General features: G+C 49.5%; 1 protein-coding gene across 1 annotated transcript in view; it reads right to left on the bottom strand.

Annotated features, from left to right (window-relative positions):
* The window catches only part of CAMKK1 (calcium/calmodulin dependent protein kinase kinase 1), a 53,556-nt gene that overhangs the window by 8,481 nt on the left and 33,703 nt on the right, over positions 1-11,372 (bottom strand). Inside the window, exons 9-14 of the mRNA XM_005429207.2 lie at positions 8,177-8,376; positions 7,467-7,520; positions 6,535-6,608; positions 2,240-2,327; positions 859-987; positions 56-159 (exon numbers count right to left, since the gene is read on the bottom strand). Of these exons, the coding sequence (XP_005429264.1) occupies positions 56-159; positions 859-987; positions 2,240-2,327; positions 6,535-6,608; positions 7,467-7,520; positions 8,177-8,376 (649 nt within the window). The remainder of the gene's footprint in view (positions 1-55; positions 160-858; positions 988-2,239; positions 2,328-6,534; positions 6,609-7,466; positions 7,521-8,176; positions 8,377-11,372) is intronic.

The following is an 11,372-nucleotide window of genomic DNA, read 5'->3' as shown; positions in this document are numbered from 1 at the left end:
CCCCCCCGCGGGCCCTGGCCGTGCTGCAGAGGCAGGCATGGCTGTGGGTACCTACATCAGCAGCTTCCCTGGAGCAGACATGGATCTCTCCTCCCTCCTCGTCTGGACCTCAAAGGGGTTCCCAAAGGAGCGTTTCCTCAGCATGGCCTTCACCAGGATCTTTGAGGAACGGAACAGAGCAGTGAGAACAGCAGGACTGGCTCCTGGAAGCCAGTTCAAAGGAGGAACAACAGCTTCTTTAATAATTCAGCTGACATTTTACAGCAAAGAGCACAAGGCAAAGCTGCTTGAGAGAGCCAGGCTGCTGCAGCAGTCAGGCACAGGAAGTTCACACCGGGTCAAATGGCTGAGATTTCATGCCAGGAACACGCATGTCCTGTTGCAGACATATTTTATGAAAAATCTTTTCATGAGGATCTTTTCTCTTGAGAAGCTGAGAGGCCTCAGAAACGAAATGTAAATAATAATTATCTGCTGCTGTGGAATGCAACAGGTGCATCTTTGATTAGCCTCATGTGGTTGTTTTTAATTAATAGCTAATCACAGTCCAGCTGTCTCAGACTTTCTAGTCAGTTACAAGATTTTCCTATCATTTCTATTCTATTCCTTTCTTTGCTAGCGTTCTGATGAAATCTTTTCTTCTATTCTTTTAGTATAATTTTTGTATATAATTTTCTTTTAATATAACATATATAATAAAATAATAAATCAGCCTTCTGAAACATGGAGTCAAGATTCTCATCTCTCCCCTCATCCTGGGACCCCTGTGAACACCACCACAATGTCCCCTCTCCAAACCTCCCCCAGCAGCTGAAGGCTGGAGCGCAGCTCAGAGGCTGTGCTGTGTTTCACACCTACCACAGCTGGCAGGCTGGGGATGGTCTTCACAGAGTTCTTGACCTCCTCCTCGGTGACCTCCACCATGGAGCAGTGCTCCTCCTCCAGCGGCAGCGGCTCCGCGCCGCCCCGGCTCAGCCAGGGGTGCACCTGCAGGGACACACAGCTCTGGGCTGCCACAGAAATGGGGCACAGGCCTCTCTGCTGGCAGCACTGCTCCATCTCCCACTGCCTGAGGTGGTTTTTAACCAGCTCCCTTGGAAGTGGCTGCAGTCTGGCTCAGTGCTGTCACACCTGCTGCCACCCACCAGCACCATGGCATCCCCTGAATCAAGTTTGAAACACTTTGACAACCTGAGTTATCTGGAGAATTTTTATTTTTTGTCTTGCATGCAGCAGAGCAAAGCCCCCTTTTCTTGCTGCCTCTCATGGGGTGGTTTCTTGGCTGGGAGCAGGAAGAAAGCCCTGTCTGAGGGCATGGGCTGAGCACAGAGCCCAGCCTGACACATCCTCTGTCAGCATCCAAATCCCCAGGGACACCAGCCAGGGACAAGGGCCAGCACTCAGCTCTGCTCTTCTACCCACCCACAGGGTCCCACAGTGTGCCTGTAAGAGCTGTCAAGTGAAACCCATAAATACAGCTCCAAACCTGCTGTCAAGTGAAATCCCATAAACACACCTCCAAACCTGCCTTTGGCCTCCTGGGCATGGAGGGAAGGGATGTCACATTTTTTTTTTCCTGAAGCTCAGCCTTTCTAGTGTCAGCTTTGGTGGCAATACTGGTGTTGGTCTGGGACAAAGCAAAGCAGGGCTTGCCCTGTAGAGCATGCTGATGGATCTCTATGGAAATTTTGAGATCCTCCAGCAGGTCTAAAGCCTTGGTGAGGGGTGACAGGAGGACAGCAAGCCCACACAAACCCAGAATGAAACCACAACCTGTGAAGCATTGTGCTCTGCCAGGCCTGTTCATTGTTTCTATTATTAAACATCTCCCAAATAATGGTGATAGAAATAAATGTGCTCCCTTGAGGCCACTGGCCACACAAGGACCAGAGGAGGAACACACATCCAGTCCCTGGAATGCACATCCAACACTGCCAGCCCAGGCTCTGCAGCTAGCAACTCCCCTGACAATGCTGATTCTCCCAGGGATTCACTGAGATCAGCCAGCTTTTGAGTAATTTTCATTTAAATAAGCAAACAAGAAAGCTTTTGTCAATATTCCCCAAGCAAGAAGCAGTGATGGAGCTGTGGCTGCAAAATGAGTGCTCTCCTTCTCCAAGGGAGGGTGCTAGAGACAGCTCCCAAAACAAACACTGGGGACAGCTCTGCCTCATTAGAAGGTACCAAAGGACATAAAGTCAGCTGAGACTAAAAGCTCTAATATCAAGGCCCACCTTACCTTTATTTCAGGGACTGTTATCCTGGTTTCTGGATTTTTATCCAGCATGCGCAGGATCAGCTCCTTGAGCTCGTCACTTATCTGTGCCCTGAGTGAAGAAAACAGCAGCACACAGTTAACCAGGGAGCTGTAAATGCAGCAATGCACAGTTCTTACTGCAGTTACCTGGTAGAGAATCTGCTCTGCTCAGGAGGTATTTTCTCTGCAAAGCTGGCTTGGAAAAAAGGAAGGCACCACAGTCACTGCTGCAGGGCTTGGTTATCTTGTCTTGGTTATCCTGTCCTGCCCCCTAACACAGCAGCACACACCCAAAATGCAGGATGAGGGACAGGTGAAGGGGTCTAAGGACATTCTTGAAGACAGGGAATTTCTGAGGGGAGATTTGGAACAACAGAGTGCTCCTGATAGCAGAACTGGAGTTGAACTCTGTGAATCAAGAGGGGCACAGCTTGATTTGCTGAACCTGCATCATGAGCAACTGTGTGCTGGATAAAACACCCCCATCTGACATTTGAGTTCCCAGCTAAGCTTCCAGGTTGTGTTGTTTCCAGAACACAGATTGCAGGCAGCCTGTAACTCAGTATCCCCTAACCTGCAAAGCTCAACCTTGGGCTAACAACAGGAGGGAATGAACAAATGAAAATAAGAGTAATACATCAAAATTTTTAACACTATTTCCAAGATCTAAACGTGAGAGCACCTGAACCCAGAAGCCACTCCCTTGACATGGAGCCCTTGGTCCTGCAGCCCAAAGGCTGCAATGACGCCTGTGGTTAATGATGCAGGAAATGCCTTTAAAATGCACTAGATCTGAATGATCAAAGTGCTGCTGCAGTAAAATGCCAGCATGTGACTGAATTGCATTAGGCAGTTGAAAGTCTGTGTCACAAATGACTCCTGAAGAATTGTGTTTCTTCATGGAGATGGAACTTAGCAGCACAAAATGTCACTCCCCAGGAAGGCTGGATTTGAGACTGAAAACAAGAGTGAGCACCAGGTGCTGTGCCCACCTGCTCTGCAGAGAAGGGAAAAAACTATCACAAACCAAAATGCAAACCACATCACAGCAAGGGATGTTTCAGTCTGATGAAAACAGAGCTGCTGTTTAATAATTCATGAATATTTTATTGGGACTTTGGCTGTGAGATCTTTACAAACAGCCACAAGGAAATGCTGCTTGTTCAGAGGCAAAAAGGGGGTTCAGTTTGAAGTCTAAACACTTAGAGTTGCATCAAGGCTCTGCTGTACACAGGCAGCAGAGCCCAGACAAGGGGAAGAACAGGATGAGTCCTCAGAGACTCAGGTGACAATTTCAGTTGGAATAGAAAGAACAGTGCTGCTCTTGAGATGAGCTCCAGAGGAGCAGCCACGGGCAGTGACAATGCATTTAGCAGCTCAGAATGAATAGATTTAGCAGCTCAGAATGAACAGATTCCTTCCAGACACCACAATGATACAGGTGAGATGGTATTTAAAAAAAAAACAACTTAAAAACAGTTCTGTGCCAAAGTGTCAGCAGCTTTACTTGAAATAAATGGAATATAAAATCAGTTAACATTTCTGGGCACCAGATTGATTTCTACACAACACAGGATTAAAGTCATAGGGAAAAGGATCCCCAGGTGTCAGGTGGGTTATGGCCAGGTAACAGATCACATCAGTCTCTGCTTTCCCTCTCTCCAGCCTGCAGCACAGGGTGAACTCTGTGCCTGGTGGCATATTTCCTTTGAAAAGGCTGCACTGTGTGGGATTTCTCACAGCCCGTAAGAGCTCTCAGGAAGATGCCAAGCACAGAGCTCAGTATCCATTCAGGAGGATTGCCAGCACCCAGATCACTTTACAGGGTTCCTGCAGGTCAGGGAACATTGACCTGGGCTTCACCAGGAGAGACTTGGCAGAGCTGCTGGCTCTGCTGCCACATGTTTGAAGAGAAACTTCAGCTTTGCTTTTTAGTCACGCCAGGATCCTCAGGGGGTGAGCTAAGCCCATTTGCCTCCTGTCCTGCCAAGGACTCAGTGACATGAATGAGAACTCCGGTGCCATAAATATTTATCCTGGTGTCTCTAAGGGAAGGGACAGGATGGTGACACTGGTACAGTCAGATCCATCTGTCCTAAAGGTTGTCAGGAAACAGGCAATGAGTTTCCATGGGCTCTCTGCAAACAGGAATGTGTCTTTTGTAGCCATGGTGAAATAAATTGAAACCAAAATACTCCTCACTATAGAGAGGTGCTAATTCTGTGGGAGGTCAGGGTGGATCCACTCCAGTGAATTCCATGTCTCTGTGGCTGCCTCTAACAAATAGACGTGGTTTGGACAGCTGTCAACACCTAGTAACCCTCAGCTCCTCCAACAACCTAATCAGGGGTGCAGCTTTTTTTAGACTGGGAGAACAGGTCACTGAGGAATCCACATAAATCATGCAGCCCAATTATGGCTGAAGGAAATGCCTGAATGAAGGAACAGATCTCAGCACAAGCCAGTTAGCCCATTAAATGTTAATAACTTACTGCAGAGGCAGATGGGAATAGTCACTTGCAAGCTGACTGCTAACCCAAATACAAGGTGGCTGCGGGAGGGGTGGGAGTTTTGGCAGCCCTGAGCAAGGGAGAAAACTGCCAGGGGAACATAAACAGGTTTGGGGTTTTTTTTGGCTGCAGTGCTGTCAAGACAAAGTCCTGTTCCAACTGCAGGTGGGGGGACACAGCAGTGGAGCATGAGCAGCCTTTGTGCTCCTAAAGCCTCAACTCAGTCACCTGGGCCTGCCAGAGTTGCTGTTATCCACCCTGGGGTCTGTGTGTGCCCTAAAAGGGGGCTGAGCCCAGAGTCCTGGGCAGAGGGGCTGAGCTGCCTGCAGGGGCTGTGGCTCCTGTCAGTGCAGGGTAATTAATGCAGCCCAGGTGTCTAAAAGGGGGCACCCTGAGTGTCCATCCCTTTCTGTGGGATCAGAAGTCTGGGATTGCCAAGGTAGAGGCCCAGCCCTTAACTGTGATGTGGAAATTCAGTGAGCATCTCATAGAAGTCTTGCCTTGCCACAGATGTTGGATACATGCACATCCCACAGGCTGCCTCACAACATCCCTCCCTGCCTCTCCAATACCACATGTGCCTCTCATTGGAGTTTTAATTTGTGCTTCTCCAAATCAAGTAATTTTATCTGTAAATTGTTATTGGAATGAGCAATTAGGTCAAGAATTCTTTGCCTGACTACTGTGTGGATTTGGGAGGGAAAACAAAAGAGTCCAGCTCTGGCTAATTCATCTGTCAGGAACCAGGGGAAACAAATCCTTCACCAGCAGAAGTCACCAAAGGCCTGAAGCTGGAGGAGATGCTGAGGGTGGCCAACACTTGAAGCTGCAGGAATGGTGACCATGGAGCACCATGAGTGGTGACCATCACTGAGCACACAGCGAGTGTCACCCTCCTGCCACTCTGCCCACAAGCACCTACAGCTCAGTACTGCACCTGCACTGCTCAGCGCAGTTAAGTGGTATAAAATCACTTATCATTTCTGGGCACTAGACTGATTTCTGCATAACACAGGATTAAAGTCATAGGGAAAAGGATCAGTGGCCTTGGGGTGTCCCCTGAGTGGCCTTGGCTTGTCCCCTGCCCTGCTGAGGACACACTGTGACCAGCCCTGCACTGTGCCCCACGGGGGTTTCCTTCCCTGACCAAAGCAGGGGGGAGCAGACCCTCAATAGATCACAGGTGAGTTAACTCCTGGTTTTTTCATAACTGCCAGGTTTTTTCCTCTCTGCCAGTGCAGAAGACAAAGCCATGTGTTGCTGGGGTGTGCTGAGGAGGGGGATTTGCTGAGCTGTGGTTGCACATCTCAGGCCAAGCATCCTTCCATCAGCCAGCTCCCCTGGCTCCAGGGAAGGCCACAGGAGGGGGATGTGTTCACTCAGACCAAGACCAAGGTTCATCACCACATTGCTTTTGAAAATGGGTACATTAAATCATTCTGGTGGCTGCTGCACAGGGACAGAAAAAACCCCAACCAAACCATCCAGCATCTCCAGGGTCAGCAGGTGGGGCAGAACTTCCAAGATCCTGGAACCCCTTCACTTGCAAAGAGCCATTTCCTTTAGTCCCTGTCTGCACAACAAGGCCAGAGGAAGAGCAGGAGCACTTTGAACACCTCAACAGCAGCACAAAACCCACGTGAAGGACCCAGGAGAGCACAGAGCACCTCACCCACGTCCATCCCCCCTTGGTGACCACTGTGCCACACAGAGAATAATGCTGCAAACTGAACTTTATTTTACAGCAGCTGAGCAAAGTTTACTCACTCTTCTGGGAACTCCACAGGCTTGGTCTTGATCCTATTATGAAGACCCAGGATATATTCATCTATAAAAGGGCACTGTAAAACAAACAAAGAGATTTTCCTGTTGTCCAAGATCCTGGCATCACTCAGGCATTTGTCATTCATGTAACACCAAGTACAACCTCTGCACTCCCTGGATTTTACACAGAGATGGAAATAAATTAAATCTCCCCACACACAATAAATGGATTCATTCCTTATTAAAAAAATAAACTCAGAAGAACAGCAGAGGCATCTGGGGAATACATAACTGGACTGGAATCCCTCCTTCATCCAGCCTGCCAGGTGACCATGAACCGCCTCTGTCACCTCCCCTGGCCACTTCTGACCCAGAGCTGGGTGCCTGGTGCCTGCGGTGGCATCTGCAGGGCTCAGGGCTTCAGAGGCTGCTCAGAGCTCCTGTTCTGCTCATCCTGGGACAGCAGGGGTGGGACATGGGGCTTCTGGCCACAGGGGAGGGAAAGGCCAGGACAGGATGTGGGGTGAGCAGAAGGCAGCACTGAGGAGCTGCCTCTGCCAAACTGGATCCCCAGCAGCCCCAGCTCAGCTTTGGCAGCCAGAGCTTTCTGTAATCTGGTTCCCAAAGTGCTGCAGCAGTTTGGGATCAATCCTGTGCCTCCATCCAGGCTCTGGTTCATCTCTAAATGCAGGAAATGTGGATAAACCCCCCACAAACTGCTGGTGCTGCTGCTGCTCTGGGTTTGCAGCTCTGCACTCAGGGCCCAGTGCTGGGAATGATCCTTTCCACAGATCACAGCCTCAGCCCCTTCTGGTCTGCAGGGGGTTTTGGAGCTTACAGAAGGTAGGTCTTTGTCTCTAATATTTGCCTTTATCTGGAAAGGAATGAGTCAAAAGGCAGGCAGTGCAGGGCTCCAGCACTGAAAGGCAGCTTACCTTCCCATACACAAAGCAGTACAGGGTGATTCCCATGGCCCACACATCCAGGGCCTGAAAGAGAGCATGAACAGAGGGTAAAGGAGAGGCAACACAGCTGATCTGAGCAAGCTGGATTTTCCCAGCAATTCAGAAAACACTCTTTGTATGGATTTAACATTTCTGTGTCCCTTTGAAGTCAGGCTCCTAAGGGCAGCACTTGCACACCTGAGGAGTGAGGGCTGTGCTGGGCCAGGCACTGCTCCCTTGCCCTGCTGTGAGCAGCAAGCAGCCCCTTCTTACAGGAAATTGCACCATTCAGGCCTGAACTTCAACAGTTTTCCAGACCAAAAAAAAATCCCTATTAGGCCCTATCCCTCTGTCTGCATCAGCACCCTTGGCAGTGTCTGCCACTTCCAGGAAATCAAGGTATGGCCTTGGTGCCCAGCAGCCCACTGTGCCTCCTGATTATTTTGGGAGGGAATCAAAGGCTTCCTGCTTTCCCTTGGGGCAGGGAGAGGGCTCTGGCATGGCTCCTGCCCAGCAGGGATCCCCAGCAAAGTGTCTGCCCACTGCACAGGACAACCAACGTGAGCTCTGGCTGGATAGAGAGAATTAGAGCTTCAGTTTTACTGAATGTCAGCCCAAATTTGTACCACAGCCAGCATGCAGGTGTGGCACTGCCTCTGTGCCCTGCTGGGGTCCCGGAGCCCCCATGAGCACACACCTACCTTGCCACTGAAACTTTTGCCAGTCTGTGAGATGGCCTCTGGGGCCATGAAGGCTGGAGTCCCTGCTGTGCTGGAGAGCTGGGCATCATTCCCTTCAAACTGATTGCTGACACCAAAATCAGCAATTTTCACGTGGCCATCATCTCCTAAGAGCAAGTTGGAAGGCTTGATGTCCCTGTGGATGATCTTCTGGTAGTGCACTGAAAAACAGCCAAAAAACAGGAGCAGAATTGGCCGTGGCAGCCAGCACACCCTGGGGAAACCTTCCCAGGAGGGGGAAAATGAAGGTGCAAGCTCAGGCACCACACTCCCAGCTGCTGTGGAGATGGAACACAATGGTTCCTACAGCCATTCCTTTTTGGTGCCTCACTGGGACACAGTTGTCAGAAATACATCCAGGAGTTGTGCAAAGAAAAGCCACAAACTCAGGGACAGCTCAGCCAGAGGGAACAACCAATGCTGCTGGGGAAGGAGAACTCTCAAATCCTGCAGATTTGCTTGGCCTCATCACACCAGCTGATGGGCTGGGCCACCTGCTGTATTGAAGGTTTATGGGACCCAAATGAAGAGGTTCACTTTGAGTTTATTTCTTTTGAAACTGCAGTGCTGTGAAGCTCATCAAAAGGGGCAGAACCACCTGAAACAGGTGACAAACAGCTGAGTGCCAGGTTCAGCCAACAGCTCAGAAATCAGGGGGCATTTCCAGCTGAAAAGGTGGAATAATGGAGCTCCAAGCTTGGAGCAAGCACCAGCACCCCAAAGAGCACTTTTCATTTACTTAAAGTGCTCAAATGGAGCCCACAAATAGAGAAACAACCTCACCTAGCTTTGCATCACCCCAAAGCCCACCGTGGCCCATCAGCCCAGCCATTCCCACCACTCCTGCAGCCAGAGCTGTGGCCAGACCTGGCCCTTCATTCCATGGATCCCCAGCTCTGTCCCACTCCATGAGGGCAGCAGCTGAAGTGTTTGTACATCCAACATGAAACAAACCCTTGCAGAGAGCCTGGAGGCTGAGATGCACTGAAAACAACAACAAAACCACCTCTCTTGTGCAATATTGCAGTTGAAAGACATTTCCAGGCCACTGAGTGAAGCAGGGAGTTGTAGGGAGGTAGCTGATTTCTCAGGAACTCAGAGAACTTGAAAAATAAAAAAAACCCCACCAACCTTCAGAACATGAAATGACCCCAAAAGCAGAACTGTAGAAAACCCAAGAGACTTTACTGAAGGAGGAGGAGGAAATCCTCTAATCCTGCTCTCCCCAAAGGACCAGGACCCCCTGGCCTCCCTCCTCCCCTGGCTCCAACCATTGTTTTCACATTTCTTTCTTTCCAACAGAGCATGTTTGTTTTTGTACCTCCATGAGCACTTTTCATATCTCCTAGGAAATACATGTTGGGTGGAGGAAAATGCTGCTCTAACCCTTTCCTGCTTTACAAACCTGACCTGCACAGGGCCACAAAGGCAGCCTGCCCTGTGGGGCATCCCAGTTTATGCTTTGGGACCAAGAATGAACAAACTCCATTTAACTTTCTGCTCTTTTCAAACCAACTTCCCAGCAGGCCATGCTAGGGCAGGGGAGGTCACACTTGCAGGTGTTTTTTCTGCAAAGCTCTCTCCTCAGTTTAAAGCACTTCTGGGGGATGCACTCCTTGGCACATTAAAAAGCTGCTCTGGAGATCCAGCAGACAGAAACTTGCTGGAGAGCACCAGCACTTACATCTTCTTCCAGATGTGCACCAACTGCATGGCCAGGCTGTGATGGGAGGCAGTTAATGATAACAGCCAGGATAAACACCCAGACACTGCAACAACAGCAATTAGGAGGAAACATCTGCTCAGCAGCAGAGCTGGTGGCAAGCTGTCATTTCATGATGGTAATATAGAGAGAGCAAATAAGGGTGAGGGGGGAGTGAGGTTTTCCTTCAAGAGATGATGAGCTGCCTTTCAGGCAGGTGTCTGCTGTCATGCCTGATACCACAGGGCTAGGAATCCCAAAGCCCCTAAAAAATACCTCAAACAAATATGGAAAATATGAGTACATCCCTGGAGCTTGCCAGAATGTGAAAATTTAAATGTGAAAATTAAGGCAAACAAGTACTCCAGGCTTTTTATTATTTCTTCCTTATAGGAAAGTAAAAAACCACAAACAAAATAAAACCACAAAGCATTTTCTCTCTCATATAACTGTGTGTTTTGTAGAATTCATTCCCTGCCTGTGCACCATCTAATGAGGACTGAGGGACACTGTGGGCAGTTTTCCAGGTCTGGACACTGCTGACTGCTGGGCAGAGAAACAAAGAACAGAGAAATTAGAAACACATCCCCTGCAAAAACCAAAGCCATCAAACAATGGCTCACATGGCCAATGAATATTGGAGTTTCCAGGTGAGAACATCACAGTTCTGACAGGCTGACCTTGGGTGCTCACAGGAGAGACTCAGCACAAGTTCCTGCAGGGCTGAGGAGCCCAGGAGTGAGCCTGGCCTCTGGAATGTCACATCCCAGGTGCTTTTAAACATCTAAAATAATACCAGACAGGGATGGGAAGGGGACAGATGCAGAGGGGAGGTGACTGGGAGCACTGTCCCACCCACACACTGTATGACAGCCACCAAAGCCTCCTGCCAGCTGGCTGAAAGATTTCTGCTGTCTGCAAATCCCCTTTTCCATCCAGCCTTGTGCAGAGCAAACAGCCATCCATGAAGGGGGAAGGACAGGAGACTGAGCAGCAGCTGGTGTAAATGAGCATCACAGCCACAAAAACTGAAAGAGCAAGTGCTCACATCTGCCAAGAAATGATTTGGTGTGGAGCTGCTAACCTGATGAAGGAAACCTGAAATCCCTGTTCTGTCTGAAGAAATGTAACTTGAAGTCCCAGCCTGCCAGTTGCTGTGGGTATCCTCCCCTGCACAGCTTCCCAAAATTGGCTTTGGGCTTCAAAATGCACAGGCTTATCCTCTGCTGTGCTGTGCCTTGCCACTGGGACAGCTCAGCACAATGCAGAGTAAAATTACCCCCAAAATGGTTCCCAAGTCTGCCTGCAGGCAATAGCCAAAAGCTGGATTGTTTGGGAGCTGCAGGACTGCTCACCTGCAGGACACCAACACACCTGAGCCTGGAAAAACTGCCCAAGCCACCAACTTCTGCTGCCAGTGCAGGTCTCTTGTGGATAGACACACACTGCAGGGGG

This window comes from Geospiza fortis, unplaced genomic scaffold (genome assembly GCF_000277835.1).
Source record: "Geospiza fortis unplaced genomic scaffold, GeoFor_1.0 scaffold633, whole genome shotgun sequence".
Classification (NCBI taxonomy): Eukaryota; Metazoa; Chordata; class Aves; order Passeriformes; family Thraupidae; genus Geospiza; species Geospiza fortis.
This window is presented reverse-complemented; position numbering and strand designations above follow the sequence as displayed.